Source organism: Pteropus medius, unplaced genomic scaffold (assembly GCF_902729225.1).
Source record: "Pteropus medius unplaced genomic scaffold, Ma_sr-lr_union100, whole genome shotgun sequence".
Taxonomy (NCBI): Eukaryota; Metazoa; Chordata; class Mammalia; order Chiroptera; family Pteropodidae; genus Pteropus; species Pteropus medius.
In genome coordinates this window covers 4,639,764-4,657,345 of record NW_024345600.1, presented here as the reverse complement: position 1 = coordinate 4,657,345, position 17,582 = coordinate 4,639,764, and the positions used below count along the sequence as shown (strand labels likewise).

Genomic DNA, 17,582 nt, shown 5'->3' with positions numbered 1-17,582 from the left:
TAGCATAAACTATCTAGAGGCCCACTATGAGTGACTTCATTAACATCAAATATCGAGGCTCACCATCAATAATAAAGACACTCCTATTACTCAGGAAATACCAAGGATTTAGAGGCTACCTCCCAGGAATCGGGTACAAAGGCCAGCCAAATTTTTGATTGCACAGATGAGATGCCACATGTAGAAAGTGAATGAACAAGTAGAGGTACGCCATCAACGTCTCAGAGTTGTGGAACCTCCACTCTTTCCTCATAATAGACCCCTTACCACATATGATGTTGGTCTACAACCAACACAAAATCCATACGATATTAGTAAAGCTTATTTTCCTTAACTTTTTAAATAGATAAAAATTTTATTTCTGTGTCCTCAAAGATCCTCTAGTATTTTATTTCTGTGCCCTAAGGGATCCTCTTTTATACGACATGAGGTACTTTGTGCTTCATTTTTGAGATTATTGCCCTAGAAATCCCTTGGCTAAATAATTTAAAGAATGCTATGGACTGAATGTTTTTGTCTCCCAAAGTTCATATATTGACATTTTAACCCCCAATGTGATAGTATTAGAAGATGGGACCTTTGGGAGATGATTAGGTCCTAATGAATCAGAGGATGGGGCTCTCACAAATGGGATCAGTGTACTTCTAAAAGACCCTGGAGAACTCCCTTGCTCTTTTTGTCATATGAGGATGCAGTGAGAAGATGGCCATCTATGAACTAGAAAAGGGGTCTCACCAGACATGGAATCTGCTAGCACCTTGATCTTGGACTTCCCAGCCTCCAGAACTGTGAGAAATAAATGTTTGTTGTTTAAGCCACCTTGTCTATAGTATTTTTGTCATGGTAGCCCAGATGACTAAGATAAAGAGATTGAGGCAGATTTTATTATTGTTTTCAAATGTTTTTTTTTTTCCTCTGTGAGAGTATTAAACTTTGTTGCCCTTAACATGTCTCCCTGTAGAAAAAATGTATGTCCCTGCCCTATTCACAGGCTTGTCCAAGTGACTTGCCCTGGCTCATGGAATCAGAGTGAATGTAATGTATACATTATCTGAATAGAGAATTTGAATGTTACTACATGTTTCAGCTCACAAGGAGCTGCCCTATGATCCTAGGTTCCAGAATGAGAAAATACTAACTGAAGAGCCAAGCAGAGTTACAGTGAACTTTAAGCAGACCCTAAGTCCACATGTAATGTGAACGAGAAATAAATATTATAAGCCACTCAGATTTGGGAGTTGCTTGTGGTACAATGTAATCCAGTTATAATGTGACTTACTCCACAGAAAGAGTGATGCCTTTAGGAATATATTTTGCTTTCTCCTTACAAGCTTAGATTGTTAAGGTTCTGATAATTAATGATTCTTATTGGGAGAAGGGTAAGTTCATGCACACCTGTCCACATGCAAGTGCTTGTTAGGTCCAGTAGTTAATTGCTAGAAAATGTGCAAGAATTAGCTCTTCCCCTTCCCTTAGCGGTGAGGGTCTTGGAGGCTGAGCAGGATAAAGAGGCTATCCATAGGGTGGGGCAGCCCAATGTGGGGAGTCAGAGCCCAGGCTGGGTGAGGAGGGCATATGTACATGAGGGTGACCTTGCGTAGGACGTTAGAGCCTAAATGGGGTAAGGATGGATTCTGAGTGGAGGTTGGGACCTGCATCCAGAATCAGTGTAGAGAAAGTAAGGAGGCCTTCTTATGGAGGGTAGCCTAGCATAGGGTGTCAGACTTGAGCAAGGTGAGGAGGATGTCCATGGGAGTTGGCTGGCCTTGTGCCAGAACACCGAAGCAGAATGAAGAGGGCATCAAAGGAGGCCCAGAATGGAGAGTCAGAGAGTATTCAGGGAGAGAAAGGCATCTTAGGGAGGATATGGCAGCCAAGATGGAAGATAGGTTCTATTCAGGGGATTGATCAAATATGGCATAAACAAACAAAACAGCAACAGAACAAACTGATGGTTGCCAGATGAGAAAGGGGTTGGGGGGCTGGGTGAAAAAGGTGAAGGGATTAAGTACAAACTGGTAGTTACAAAATAGTCAAGAGGATGTAAAGTACAGCATAGGGAATATAGTCAATAATATTGTAATAACTATGTATAGTGCCAGGTAGATACTAGACTAATCAGGGGGATTACTTCATAAATTATATAAATGTCTAACCACTATGCTGTATACCTGAAACTAATATAAAATAATATTGAATGCCAACTGTAATTGAAAAAAATTTTAAAAGATAATGGAAGCAGATTTCTTATTGTCACACGAGGGAGTTAGAAATGTGGAAAGGGAGAAAACTAGATAGAATAAACTCTTTTGTGTTGGAATTAGAGGTATTAGTATGAACTTATATTTTCAACATGTTTAGATATAGAAATATATATATAAAATGTGTGTGTGCACGCGCATGTATATGCGTGTGGGTATGTATGTTATGCAGCAGAGGGAAGAGTTAGGTGGGAGAGATTAAAAGAAGGAGGATCATTAGGGGAGAACTGAATTGGGTGTGAGCTGGGAGCATGTCTGTGGAAAGAGTCCACATGAAGGATTTAATTTTTAGAGTTTTCTTTTGGCCTTTGGGGGCGGAAATCATATCTAGCACTCAGTTTATCTCCTTGTAAATTGTGATTCCATTAAATTATCCTAACTGTTAAAAAATAATATGTACCAGTATAGCTTTTCGTTGTGGTGTTGTGGGGATTAAAAGGACAGAGAAGGGTGAAATAGAGAAGGGTGGCTTACTCCTCTAACATTCGATAGAGAAAGCTGCTTTCAGGAGTTGCTGGCCTTGACTGTAGCAAAATGAATGGAGATTCATGATGTAGTTAGGAAAAGCAGGAAAAAGCCGAGAGCACTGAGGGGCAGCTTCAGAAGGCATATAATGTAAACTTTTACTTCCCCACTATGTTAGAGGATGTCAATTCTTGAGACTGAGAAGCTGACTCGCAAGTTTTTGTCAAAGATCCTCTTAGAGTGTAGTCCCAAAAGGTTTTCTGATCGGCCACAAATGATGGGGAGTATGCAGTATAAGTGAGTACATGCCAAGATTGGTTGGTCTACAAATAATTATGTTTACATGTAGATGCACACAAATATTTAAATTTTACTCTTGCTGATCAGTTCAAATAACAGTTCTCAGAAGAAATTTCTCTAATTGCTTAGTTCCTTTTTCCTTCCCGTTTCTTTACTCTACGTTTTGAGTTCCTTCTTTTATTACCCTTGCTAGCGTATGTTTAAAGGCTATGACTTCCACTATGCTGGTCTTGGAGACGGGGCCTTTGTCTTGAGGTTTTCAGTTTTAATGAGATTCTTTTCATGGCTACTTGCCTATCCGGGGCCTCTGTTCTCACTTAGTTTCACAATCTGAAGTATGACAAGTTACCGTGATGTCTGGTTTTCATTTTAAGACATTTTAAGGAAGAGATGAAAATTATTTTTTGAAGAGAGAAAGTTTCTTCTCAATATGACTTCAGAGATTACTTACGCTGAAGTGAGCTTCAAAAATGAATCCAAGTCTTCAGGCACCAAATCGGAGCCTCCTGAAGGTAAGAAACATTTTCTGGTGGTCAGAGTTAATGATGAGATGAAGGGTGAAGAGAGAATACTGTAAACAAAGTGTAGGTGATAGTTGCTGTTTTTTTGACTGGCTACAGTTTGGAAATACAGGATTCTCAGAAGATTGAGTTGGCTGAAGATAAACATTAAAGGTTGTACAGTTGTACTATAACAAAACTGAGGTGTGAGAAATCCACTACAGTCCTGAGCTAAATAGAGTGCTAATTATGAAGAAAAGTTGTCCTGTGTCTTTGAGGCTCAGAGATACTGCAGTCAAGAAATTGGGTACAAGAACAAAGCCCACTAAATTATCCATAGCCCCTGCAGATTGATGAACTAGTGGGCTTTGTTTCTTGGTCAGTTAGAGGGGAAGAGTTTGGGTGGAGAGTGTTGTGGGTGTATTTGTTAATACTAGACTAAAGTGGAACAAAAGATCATTGCAGATAAAAGACTAGAAAGTCTTATAAAGAAAGTAAGTCCCTTATATCTTAAGGGAAAATTGCTCTGTAATCAGAACATCCCTTGCACACTGTATCTCTGAGACGGATTCAACTAAGCTTGGGATTAGATCAAATAACTTGAGTAGCTTTATGATATTTCAGATATAGAGCAAAAGAGAGGAAAAAGAAAAGCATGTAGATTATATACGATAAGAAGCTGTGAGAAGGGGGTTGTGATTGCTCATGTTTTCCAAAAAACTTCTGTAGAGATATGGAGAATGCTCAGGCAAAAAATTTTTTCCCCTTAAAAATTGTATATAACTTCTTTATTACATTTTAAAATGTTCCCTGTAGAAAAATTTAAAAACTAGGAGTACATAAAAATTTAAATTTTATTCTTACCATGTAGAGATAACTATTACTTACATGTTATTCTATATTCTTCCAGATATAAATATACATAAATACATATCTATATTTTTTCTAAAAATGAGATCATAATATACATTACTGAGGAGGGTTTTTCTCCCCTACTTGGCAATATATTATAACTTTGAGAATATTCTCAACCATGAAATGGTGACTAAAACGTTCTGACATTCATTATCTTAAGGATGTGATGAGAGATGATTATAAATATTTACCTGCTATGGCATTATTTAAAGTAATTAAAGTTGGCAACAACCTGAAAGATTACTTAAGTATGTAATTAAGTACTACATAATCACAATAGAGTATCATAGAAGAAAATATGGTGATATGAATAATGTTCATGATATAACGTATAAGAAAATAATAGGTCAGAAACCAGTATGTTCAATGTATCAGTCATGTAGGAAAATGTGTGTGTATATATACTCTAACAATTGCTGAAAGGATATATACCCAGAATATTAATAATAATTGCCCTCAATGGCAGAAATTTGTGCTTTTACGTGTTTTTCAAAGTTTCTACAATGAACATTATTATTTTCTTCCTATTTTTGTATTATTTCAAATGTTATATCGTTAGTAATAGCATGTCATCCAAGAAGAGGAAGAGAAGGAAAAAGAGTAAGTAAAGAATGTATTACTGAGTAAACTAATTTAATTTTTCCTTCAACTCTTAAAGAGAAGACCAGCCCTCAGAGAAGTAACTTCAGTTTTTCCAAGGTACTTTTTCCATTGCTGACACTTCTGCTGCTATTGGCAATCTCATTTTTTATCGCTTTTATCAGTAAGTATCCAAATGAGACTATAAGGAATGTCTGTCTTACCCAAAGAGAGGATATTCATTAGATACTGATATTTAACAATAGGTTTATCCAGAAATCTAGGAAAAAAGTCTACTCTTGGAGGAGTGTGGTGTGTGTGTGTGTGTGTGTGTGTGTGTGTGTGTGTGTGTGTGTGTGTGTGTGTATGTGTGTGACATAATTAGTGGGAACTCATTGGAAATGTTCTTTATTTGAATTTAGTTACTTTTCTATAAAAATAATGGAATTCACTCTCTTTATAGAAATTGAAGAGTATATGTGTGTGTATGTGTTTGTGCACAGATACATATTTTGGGATGAGCATGCGAACCAAGAGATGGGAAGAAATATTCCAGGAAGAGTTTCCCCTTGAATTTTTCCCTTAATTATTTCTCTCCTGCCCAAGACTTGTGAGATCTAAACACCAAATTAGTAGATAGGTGGATTTGTGCATGTCTTTAGTTTTAAGAATTTATCAAATTGTTAAAAAGGCATAAAAACTAGTTTACACATGGGTAGATATTCTGTTCATTCATTTGGTCATTCAATAAGCAATGATGGCCATCTACTTTATGTCAGACGCTGTCCCAGACAGAGTCCAGACAGAGCCCTTGATCTCAAGAAGTTCAGAGAATGGTGGTAACTGGTCGCATGAACCAGTGGTTACAGTATTGCACTGTTGTACAGGTAAGAAGCACAAGAGGCTGAGATAGACTTCCTGAAGGAGATGACATCTAAAACTGTGTGTACCAAAAATGACACAGATGTGAGATTGCATAGAAAAATGTGGAGATGAAGGGCGATATAAGTATAAATGACTGAAACATATGGTGCTAAGTGAACTGTGAGAAATGAAGTTGTAAGTGGGAGAAATAAGCAGGGTTTTGATCACAAAGAATGTTGTGTACAATTCCGAAGAGTGCGAATTTTTTCCCTGAAGGTTATTGTATCGGTTATCTTCTAATGTTTAATAAACCAATCTAAAGCTTAGTGGATAAAAACAACAACTACTTATTTAGCTCATGATTTTGTGATTTGACAGTCTGGACTGGGCTCAGCTGGTCCTGGCTGAAACCAAGAGTTAAGGGAGAAGAGAACTAGGGTCAAGTATTACAAAGGTCAAAGAGGAAGAAAACTAAGAAGGAGCCATAGGATATTACTAATGACCATTATAAGGGTGGTTTTACTCGAGTGGTGGAAGCAGAAGCCATTTTCTCTCCATTCTTTTTCCTTCAAAGCTTAGCTTTTGCATGCATTGAAGGAGAATATGGATAAGTCCCTTTACACTCATTATAATGGAATTGTCGTGTCTTCTTTCAACTACTGATCTTTCAACTATTCCTAGCGAAATCTATGGTTTCAAAATCAGTAGTTTTAGGATTACATTGAATATGGGGTGATGGAAAATTTTTTCCATAGTCAGGATCCGTCTACATAATTGGGCATTTGTAGATTTTGTTTCTATAAAGAATGCAAGAAAGTAATAAAGAGCAAAGTCATAACATTACCAGGAAAATGAATGGTCTTATTTTCTTTTTCAGTTTTCTTTCAGAAATATTCTCAGCTTCTTAAAGAAAAAAAGATTTTAAAAGAATTAACTCACAATGCATTGGAATGTAAGAGAGAAAATTTGACCATGGAAGGTAAAATTAATGTGCCTACAATTTATTTATTGACTATACTCTGTAAGTATCCCCCATCAATATTTCTGAAAAGAATCACAGGTAGATCATACTAAGAAGTTGAGTCTCATGATCATTTTAAGCTCTAAGTGTAAAAATATATAAGATCTAAAGTTCTTATGTGAATATCTTTAATTTGTCTGTGCAAGGTAGTAGTCTTAATTGTGAAAAAGGTTATATTGATTTTGGATTTCTTCAGATTTCACTTCTTTCTGAAATTTTTGTGCACACTTGCTCTTTTTCTCACATAGTTAAAACTTACTCTTTCAAGAGAGATCTAATCCATTTGTGTTTTAAGAAAACACATTTGTTTTAAGAAAACACATGTGCATAAAACATTTCTGGGAGAATACATAAAGTACTCTTACAGAGTTTTACCTGTGGAGTCCAGGGTTGAAGATGTTGGAAGAGAAAGTTTTAGTTTTGTTTGATGAAGATGATAATGATGATGATGATGATGATGATATAAAATGATTTTAATATGGATGTGAATTATTTAAATTAGAAAAATAGACTATTTTTAAAGTTTTATAGTTATAGCAAAATTGAACAGATAATAGAGTTCCCATATTACTCCCTTCCTCTGTGTACACAATTTCCCCAATTATTAACATCTTATATTAGTAAGATATATTCATTACAGCTGATGAATCAGTAGTGATAAACTATCATTAAAGTTCAGCATTTATTCAGATTTCCTTAGTTTTTTTCCCTCCTCTTTAATTCTTGCGCCTCCCCCCCACCCCGACCTATGGATGTTGTTGTTTTCCCTTAAGAACTGGATCTCTGAAGGCGGGGTGTCCCCTCCCACACACTCATGGGGTGCACCCAGCCCCCCGGGGCCTGGCACACCCGGGGAGCGAACCCGGGACCTTCTGCGTGTAAAGCAGCCATGCTAACCACTACACTGTGGAGCCACCCCAGAGTTCTTACCTAATGTTATTTTATTTGTTCTAGGATTCAAGATACCTCATTACATTTAATTTTCATGTCTTTTTGGACTCTCTTGGCTGTGATAATTTTTTTGAATGTTTTTGTTTTTGATGACTTTGACAGTTTTGAGGAATAATGGCCAAGTATATTATAGGATATCCCTCTATTGGAAATTGTCTGATATTTTTCTAATGATTAGACAGGGGTTATTGGATTTTTAGAGGAAGATCACAGGCATGAAATACCATTTTCATCACCTTATATCAAGGATATATATTACCAACATGATTTTTGACGATTGATGTTGACTTTGATCATCTGGCTGAGGTAGTGTTTGTCAGATTTCTCCATTATAAAGTTATTCCCCCTCCTCTTTTTTCATAATGTACTCTTTGGAGGGAAGTTGCTGTGTGCAGTCTACAGTTAAGTATTAAAGAATTATAACCCCTGTGTTTTAGAGTGGAGTATTATGCTAGTCTGCTTGCACTGCCATTGCAAAATACAGGTATTCCTTGCTTATAGAAAGTTTGCATTATGCCACTTTACTTTTACAAAAGATCTAAATTACTACCTGTTTTTGCTAACCGAAAGAAATTTGAAGATTTTTGCTTTTACAAAAAAAGTCAAAAAGCAAAAATAGTACTTAGCATTTATTTTACAGTGAGCTGTTATAGAGACAGTGCGCCCCCTGAACAATGAGAGTGGCCCCACCAAGCTTTGAGCTGTGTCTGCGAGCATCTGTGCTTTCTCTTGATTTATTTTGTGCATCCGTGAACAACAAGATATATCCTAAGGTATCAGAAAAGCCTAAGAGAGGTTATTTTTTTTGGATCTGGGAATGCTTGAAAACATTTCCATGTAAATTACTGGTAATTGCTTCTTTGCTTTATGCCACTTTGGCTTACAAAAGGTTTCATAGGAACTCTCTACTTTTGGGTAGTAGCGGAAATCTGTATCACAAACTGGATGGCTTAAACAACGGACCTCTCTCTACATCAGCACTTGCTGCTTCATCTTGCACCTTTATGTAATAGAGATGCCTTCTTTTCTTAAATTTTATGAACCAACCTTTACTAGCTTTAAACTTTTCTTCTGCAGCTTCCTCACTTCTCTCAGTCTTCATAGAATTTAAGAGAGTTATGACCTTACTCTGGATTAGGCTTTGGTTTAAGGGAATGTTTTGGCTTGTTTGATCTTCTAACCAGATCACTAAAATTTTCTCCATACCAGCAATAAGGCTATTTTGCTTTTTATTTATGTGCTCACTAGAGTAGCACTTTTTCTTTGCATCGCAGCTTGGCTAACTGTTTGTGGTAAGAGGCCTTGCGTTCAGCCTGTCTTGGCTTTCAAAATGCCTTACTCACTAGGCTTAATTATTTCTAGCTTTTGATTTAAAGTGAGAGATGGGTGACTCTTCCTTTCACTTGAACACTTAGAGGCCATTGTAGAGTTATTCATTGGTCTAATTACAATATTGTACTGTGTCTCAGGGAATAGGGAGGTCTGAGGAGAGGAAGAGAAATGGGGAAATGACCAGTCGGTGGAGCAGTCAGAACACAAACATTTATTTATTAAGTTCACTGTCCTATATGGGCACGGTTCATGGTTTCCTCAAACAATTACGATAGTAACATCAAGGATCACTGATTATAGATCACCATAACATATATAATAATATAATGAAGAAAAAGTTTGAAATACTGTGAGAATTACCAAAATATGACACAGAGACACGAGTGAGCAAATGCTGTTGGAAAAATGGCGCCGATAGACTTGCTTAATACAGGATTACCACAAACCTTCACTTTATGAGAAACACGATATTTGCGAAGCCCAATAAAGCAAAGTGCAATAAAACGAGGTATGCATGTACTATATTTATTTTGTTGCTCAAATAGTTCTATCTGTGCCATTGGGAGCTCATTCAGTTGGCTCCTCTGCGCGTTTGGCACACCCCGTCAATGTGTTGTTACGTTTTGTTTTTGAGCGCTTTCTTAATTTCTGGGGCTACAATATGCTCTGAGTTTATATTGTATATTTCCTCTCCCAGTCTTAGAATTATCTATTTCTCTGAGGAGCCATGGCTCCTGTTATTGAAGAATAGTATTAGAAACCAAAATCTGGACTAGGTATGCTCATTGCTGCTGGGGTGCGATTTCTTTTATAACTTCTCAGCTGACAGAACAACAATAACAACAACAACAACAACAACAACAACATATATATATATGTGTATGTATGTGTGTACTAACTTGTATATGTATGTGTTTGTGTGTATATTTCTATATGTGTAACTACCTGTATCTATAATAAGTTGAACATCAGTTTTTACTGATGTCTCCAACTCCAAAATCTATTACCACATGCATCATTCTACCCTATTCCCCTTGCTATGTTTAAATCACCACTCCAATAGTGGGAAATCTGGTTCTTTTTAAAAATTTAATTTGGTTATTAGTTTCAAGTATACAGTACATTGGTTAGACATTTATATAGTTTATAAAATAATCCCCCTAATTGCTCTTTCTCTCCTCTGGCTCTCCATATAGCCATTACATTAATGCTAACTGCATTCCCTATGCTGTGCTCCCCATTCCGATGACCATCTATCAACTACTAATTTGTACTTTCTTAATCCTTCACCACTGAGAAATCTGGTTCTACCATCTGCCCAATACATTTTCTTAATTATTCAATTCCAAGTATCACATATAAAACTGTCAAAATTGGAAATTCATACCACTATGGGAAACAACTTCATCAACTAGAATACTACAGTGCTTATGTACAGTTTCTTTTGTCTTTACTCTTACAGACTCCATTTCCAAAGTTACTTAAGTCATCACCTTACCTCCACCCGCTTCTTGTTCCCTACACTTGTAGTACAGTTAGATTTTCTTGTCAAGTCTTAATTCTTTCATGGGATCCCCTGACATGCTAAATAAAGTTTTAAAATTTTCATACAATAAATATTGTATTGATTTTTGACAAATACATAATGTCATGTATCCATTATTATAGTATCACACAGAGTAGTTTTACCGGTCTAAAAATTTCCTGTTCTCTCTCTGGTCTAAAAATTTCATGTCCCCTCTCCTCCTCTCCAAACTCTTGGTAATCACTGAAATGTTTACTGTCTCTATAGTTTTGCCTTTTCCAGAATGTCTTATCTTTGAAATTATACAGCAGGTAGTCATTTTACACTGGCCTATTTTACTTAGCAATATGCATTTAAGATTCCTCCATGTCCTTCCATGACTTGATAGTTCCTTCAAAAATCACTATTCCTTTGTATGGTGTACCAAAGTTTGTTTATGTATCTGTTGAAGGACATCTTGATTGCTTCCAGTTTTTGATGCTTATAAATAAAGCCGCTATAAACATTTGCATACAGGTTTCAGTGTAGATATAAGTTTTCAACTAAATTGGGTTAATACTTACAAGCATAATTGCTGAATCATATGGTAAGACTATTTTTAGTTTTGTAAGAAATTACCAAACTGTTTTCCAAAGTGGCTATATCATTTGGCATTTCTACTGCCCAGCATTAGCACTTGCTATTGTCAATTTTTTCAGTCATTCTAGTAAGTGTGTAGTGGTATCTCATTGTTGTTTTAATTTGCAATTAATAAATTGCAATGACATATGATGCCAAGCATCTTTCAGTATGCTTATTTACCATCTGCACATCTTCTTTGGTGTGGTGTCTATTTCATTTTTGCCCATTTTTAATTGGATTTTTTGTTTCCTTATTGTTGAGTTTTAAGTGTTCTTTGTATCTTTTAGAGATAAGGCTTTTATTACATATATATTTTACAAATATTTTCTTCTAGTCTGTAGCTTGTCTTTTTATTCTCTTAAGCGTGTTTTTCACATAGCCAAGACTTTTTTATTTTGAGGAGACTGATTGAATTAATTCAGCTGGTTGGATCAATATTTCATGATTGCAGAAGTTTAAGTTTGAGATCAAGACACTAATTTCCAAAGAGACAACACAGATACACAGAGATACAGGCACACACTCATAGATTATGTTTGATTAGTTTTCTCCATATAGACATAGAGATAATATCAGATGACTGAATAAAGGGCATTAGTTACTTCAAACAACGAAACATCTCCACTTCAATGATTCAGATTGGTTACTTAAAAATAATGGTACACATATTTGTGTGCTAATTTATACCTCAGAATTTTGTTTTTTCACTTAAAGGTACAGAAAATATGTTTGATCAAATTCACTTGTATGCATTTCTTTCCAGTATGAGGTCTACATCACTTGCCTGACTCACATTCAAGCAGGTGTTATCTTCAGGATGACATAACGCCATTTTTCACTCTACTGAATATTTGAGTCCAAACGGTCATAACATCTTAAAGATCTGATGCTTGTTCTATAATTGGCTTTGTCACCCTGAACTAATGAAGGTAAATTATAAAACAATAAATAAATAAGCAGCAATTATCCTAAGGGTGATATAATTACTTCTTGTAATTACCTTAAAGCAAGCTTTTTAGAGGCAACAATATGCATTTGTTTGATGAAATATTCTAGAAAAACAAGAACTCTCATTTTATCTTTTTATAAATTTATGAGGTTACATTAATGGAAGGCCCTAGTTATACAAAGCCTGCTATAATGGGATTGTGTCATCCTGGGGATAACTATATAATGATAGCAATAACTCAGTGGAAATATAATGTAGTTCTTTAAATTGCTTGTCTTGCAATGAAACAACATAAAATGCAGTAAGAACTTTGATAAATGTATTTTGTAAATTCTGATCCTGAATTCCAGTTATCCAGTCTGAACAAAGAATTATATTAACAAGGTTTGTATGTAATATATTCACTTTAATGAAAATAGAACAGCTTTTATGGCATTACTTAATTCAGGTGATATGGATCAAGTACTATATTCAGTCTGCTGTCTAGCTCACCAACTGTTGGCTTGCCAACTAGCTCCCCTACACAGAGGGCAAGGAGAGACATATGAAAAAAGCAGACCATTCCAAATTGGTAGGTGGTAATTTTAATGATGTTTCTCTTGGGTGGCTGCAAGAGAAGTAAATCTCTACCCCTACTTGCTAGAATCTTAAGTTTATATAGAGGCTTTAACTAGGTTCAGTCAGTATACCATGCAAATGGACTCAACACTACATAACTATCTCAAGGGTGCCTTGAGGCAGCTTCTATGAAGGAAAAGGAAGTGAAATGCATATTCCAAAGACAAGGAAGTGGGTGAGGAGCCTTTGATTGACTGGCTTTCCCTCGCAGCTCAACAGGCAGTCATATCCTCTTGATGACCTTCTCTAATGAAGCTTCTTACATGTCAGACTGGAAACTGGAAGTCTATTTATTTACATTTTTTTCAGTCTATTTTGTCTCTGTTGTTCCGTTGGGTTATTTCTGTTATTTTGTCTTTCAATTCACTGATTTCTCTGGCCTCTCCACTCTGCTGTTGAGCCCATTCACTGAGATTTTTATTTTGGTTATTATATTTTTCCATTGTAAAATTCCATTTGGTTCTACTTTATATCTTTAATTTGTTTGCTGAGATTTTTTTATGTCTTTGCTGAGGCTTTCTATTTTTTTCACTAGGTTTAAACATATTTGTATTTTCTTGTCGAAGCACTTTTGTCCTGGTTTCTTTAAAATCTTTGTCAGATAATTCTAATATTTCTGTTACCTTGGTATTGGCCTGGATTTATTTTCTTTTATTAGATTAATTCTGAGAACTTGTGGTGTTTGATATGATGAATACTTTTCCATTGAAACCTGATGTTTTGTATTATGTTTTAGGCATCTGGATCTTATTTAAACCTGTTTTAGCTGGCTTTTCCTGACACTACTCTGGCAAGGGAACAGGGGCTCTGCTTTGTTACTTCCTGATGTAGGTAGACTTGACCTTGACACCTGATGGGCGGGACTCATTATCTCTGAGTGAAGATGGGAGTTCTGGTTTCCATATATTCCTCTTCAGTCTTTAATTTTTACACACACTTTGCAAATTACTTGTCTTATATTGCACCTATATGGCCTTCTGTCAATACAGAGAAAGACTGGAGCTGCTGCCCAAATAATTGGAAGTCATTTAGTTTGAACTGCTACTTTATTTCTACTGAATCCAAAAATTGGACTGAGAGTGAGAAGAACTGCTCAGGAATGAAGGCTCATCTGTTGGTGATCAACAGCAAGGATGAGCAGGTATCTTCTCATAGAAAATGGAGTCAGGAATTTCACCTGGATTTTGAATTCTTCTCTTGGCTGGGGAGGAGGTTTTTCATTGTTTTGGGATATTGGTTCTGTGGCAAAAGGCTTTCAATAAAATAGATAAGAAAAGCTACTTAAGCCTTTCCATTTCATACCTTCTCCCTGCTTTTATAAAACTAACTGCCCCAAAATAAATGGGGCTATTTAAAATATAATATGTGGGGTTGAGTGGAAGGATGGAAATAGTTCAGCCTGAAATATCAGTTTATTATTTTAACATGTAAATGTTTTTAAAATTATTAAATATTTAACAGAGAAGGAGTTTTTAAAAAGTCAAATAAAGTTTAATCATAGAGAGTCACAATCAACAATCAGAAATGAAGTAAAAGAATCTCTGAGTTTGTGAAAGAAAAAAATGATTTAATCTGCAAAAGTTTTCTCAATCATAACTTTGAAGAATACCATCTCTTAGTGAAGAAAAGAGGGAAAGCGAGTCTGAGATAAGAATTCATTATGATCATGGAAGGAAATTGCTTCCATATGTATTGAACATTGCTATGATCTTAATATTTGCATCCCCTCCAAATTTATAGGTTGAAATTCTAATTCCCAAAGATTATGATATTAGGGGCCTTCAAGAGATACTTAGGTCATGAGGGTGGAGACTTCATAAATAGATTGGTGTTCTCATAAAAAATACCCCTAAGAGCTGCATTGTTCATCCACCATGTGAGGACACAGCTATATGCTGGCTATGAATCAGGAAGAGGAACTTATGCAACGAACCATGCTTGTTCGTTGATCTGGGATTTCAGCCTCCAGAACTGTGAAAAATATATTTCCGTTGTTTATAAGATCCCCCAACTGTGGTAGCTTGTTATAGCAGTCCAACTAGGTTAAGACAAACATCATGCTCATAAGTGATGTCTACAATCCTGCACTGCACAGCCAGAGAAGGCCTAAGACTCCTGGGCAGGGTTCCCGTGCCCATCCTCTCCTTTTCTTCTCTTCTCCCTAAGTCATGAAGAACTCAGTTCAATCTGAAGGCTATACTCTAAAGGCTATAACTGCTTTCTTTTCTTCCCTCAGGATTTTATCAGTAAGAAACTGGATAAAAAGGCTGCTTATTATATGGGGCTATCGGATCCAGAGGGGACAAGAGACTGGCAATGGGTCGATCAGACACCATACAACAAAAGTGCCACGTGAGTAGAGAATTAGATAAAGGAATTCTGAGTTTTGGATCATCAGGCGATTCAGAATGTCCCAACTATTAGGTATTAAAATAAAATAGCTCACTCTTCTTTTGACTCTTGAGCACTAGGTTAAATAATTTTATTTATTATCTCATTTAATTGTCACAAGAACTCTATGAGGCACACAATATTTTTCTCAATGTAGAGCTGAGGAAATGGAGTTTAGAGAGTTTAAGTAACTCAATAAATGTTATCTAATGACAGTGGTCCTGAAACCCGGGTCTATTTGACACCAAAGTCTGTGCTTTAAATCATTACATTTATATCTCTAAATATAACAAATATTCATGTCAGTTAAGATAATAACCAATTTTTAATATATTATATCTCTCATAAAGCAAATAAACTAAATTCTGATACTTTTATATCATACTTACTTATATATGTCTTTTAAAATTCAAATACTTTAGAATATTTTGATCCTTATATCATCTGTGTGAAATATATAGGGATTTTACTCTATTTTTAATTTTTTAGATATGTAAATGAGGGAAGTTAAATTACTTGTCTAAGCTAATAGGAATAGTAGCACATTTAGAGATTTTAACTTCTTCCTTAGACTCAAAAGCAAAACATAAAACAAAAACAAAAAACTACATTGATACTTGGAATCAGAGTGAAACCTTTTCATCATTTAAGGGAGCCTATAAACTGACATTTTTCAAGGAACAGGGCATACAGATGACAAATGGAAAGGGAGCCTCTAGGATATCTTCTGGGAAAGTGTTTAATGCAATAAGATGACACAATGCTGGGTGATGTAGGCACAGTTTTCAAGGGAAGGCCAGAGACACAGATGGAGAAAAAAACTTCATGAGAAGTGGGGGAGAATGATTTGGGCATATCTGCCTTGACTTCCACACAGTTCAACCCCAGCCTTCTTCCTCGCTCTTTCTAATCCTTCTCACTGTTTGAAGACACATCCTCATCTCTTTTCTCCCCTTTCAGATTCTGGCACCAAGGTGAACCCAGTAGTCCTGATGAGCGTTGTGTTATCTTGAATGCTCGATCAACAAAATGGGGCTGGAATGATGTCTCTTGTGAACCCCTTCAAAGGTCAATTTGCAAGATGATGAAGATCTTTATATGAATGGAACATTCTCCATGAACTTATGGTTGAATTGGTATCCACCATTAAAGAGATAGCTAATTTGTTTTCTAAAATTCATGTGTAAGTCTTGTATAAGTGATAGAAGTTTTCAGTAGCCTGTCACCTATTCCACTTAAGATAAAACCAGCATATGTTCATTCATTTATTCATTCACAAAATAAACATTTATTGAGCATTTTCCATGTGCAGACACTAGACTGGATAGCCTATTGGCAGACAAATGGAGGGAGTATGAGCCTTCTCTCCCAATTTTTGTCTAATTGCTAAGAAGTTATATACTGATATAATGATTTGATTTGATTATAATTGCTAAGAAGTTAGATACTGATATAATGATTTCATCTCTCTGGATTTTCCTTTTTATGGGTTGGTCAGAAGCAAAATAACATCAACCATTACATTCCATTTCTCTCAGATTTATTATTTTCACTGAAAGCATGTTATGTGACAGTTGGAATATAATATACATGAATTGGAAGATAGTTCCAGCTTCAGCGCAATAGGTTCTTGGGCTTCTTAACATTCTCTGTTTGGTTTTGGACTGTCATTTAACATCAGACTACAGGCACAGGATAATCAGAGATTGAGCATTGGATAGTTAGAATTAAAGAATTATTATTTAGCATTAAAATTAGAAATTATTACTGGTGTGAAAAATAATATAAACAAAGCCACTTTTAAATGGAGTTAGAGCCAGCCTTGCACATCTGACTCCTCAAATCTTTGGAATGTTAAAACTAGGCCAAATAATCTTTGGACTGGGCATAAAGCAGCATTGTATCTCACACAACTGTTTGCAAAGATAACAAGAAAAGCTGATGTTATGACTACCTGATTGAAAATTAAAGACATTCTTTAGAATTAGCATTGCTGTGTTAATCTATCTACATCTATAGAAAGCCCTTTCTTCTATTCATGTAATTGTTCCCCTTACCTTTCTCAGAAATAACCCTCACCTTCAACTCCTAGTTGGGATACTATTTAGGTTTCTGTCTGAATCAATGCTTCCAGAATAGCTTTTGGGTCTCAAATAAATGCTTGTTGCTTCTCACTTTGGCCTTTTACTTGGCCTTTTATTTTCACGTTAACACTGGTAACTTAACATAGATTTATATTCATCAGGTATTCTGATAATTTTTTCTTTTTTTTTTAGGCGAGACAACCCTT

At 35.7% G+C, this 17,582-nt stretch overlaps 1 protein-coding gene across 4 annotated transcripts; it reads left to right on the top strand.

The window, feature by feature from the left end:
* Positions 1 to 2,985: 2,985 nt before the first annotated feature.
* On the top strand, positions 2,986 to 17,569 carry CLEC4A (C-type lectin domain family 4 member A). Of its 4 annotated transcripts, XM_039874249.1 has the most exons (7): positions 2,986 to 3,538; positions 5,100 to 5,204; positions 5,800 to 5,907; positions 6,762 to 6,863; positions 13,891 to 14,042; positions 15,138 to 15,253; positions 16,253 to 17,569. In XM_039874249.1, exons 1-7 carry the CDS (start codon positions 3,457 to 3,459, stop codon positions 16,392 to 16,394), a joined length of 807 nt encoding a protein of 268 aa, XP_039730183.1. In that variant the 5' UTR covers positions 2,986 to 3,456; the 3' UTR covers positions 16,395 to 17,569. The 4 variants fall into 4 exon arrangements, with proteins under 4 accessions (XP_039730183.1, XP_039730185.1, XP_039730186.1 ...); XM_039874250.1 differs by lacking the exon at positions 5,800 to 5,907 and having other exon boundaries at positions 2,992 to 3,538; XM_039874251.1 differs by lacking the exons at positions 5,800 to 5,907; positions 6,762 to 6,863 and having other exon boundaries at positions 2,987 to 3,538.
* The last annotated feature ends 13 nt before the right edge of the window (positions 17,570 to 17,582 follow it).

What these genes read in the sequence shown, in the direction of transcription:
- CLEC4A (XM_039874249.1), top strand. Translation starts at nt 3,457, where the DNA reads ATGACTTCAGAGATTACTTACGCTGAAGTGAGCTTCAAAAATGAATCC. An exon ending in CAAATCGGAGCCTCCTGAAG is followed by an intron (nt 3,539 to 5,099) that starts GTAAGAAACATT and finishes CAACTCTTAAAG; the next exon opens with AGAAGACCAGCCCTCAGAGA. An exon ending in AGAAAATTTGACCATGGAAG is followed by an intron (nt 6,864 to 13,890) that starts GTAAAATTAATG and finishes CTGTCAATACAG; the next exon opens with AGAAAGACTGGAGCTGCTGC.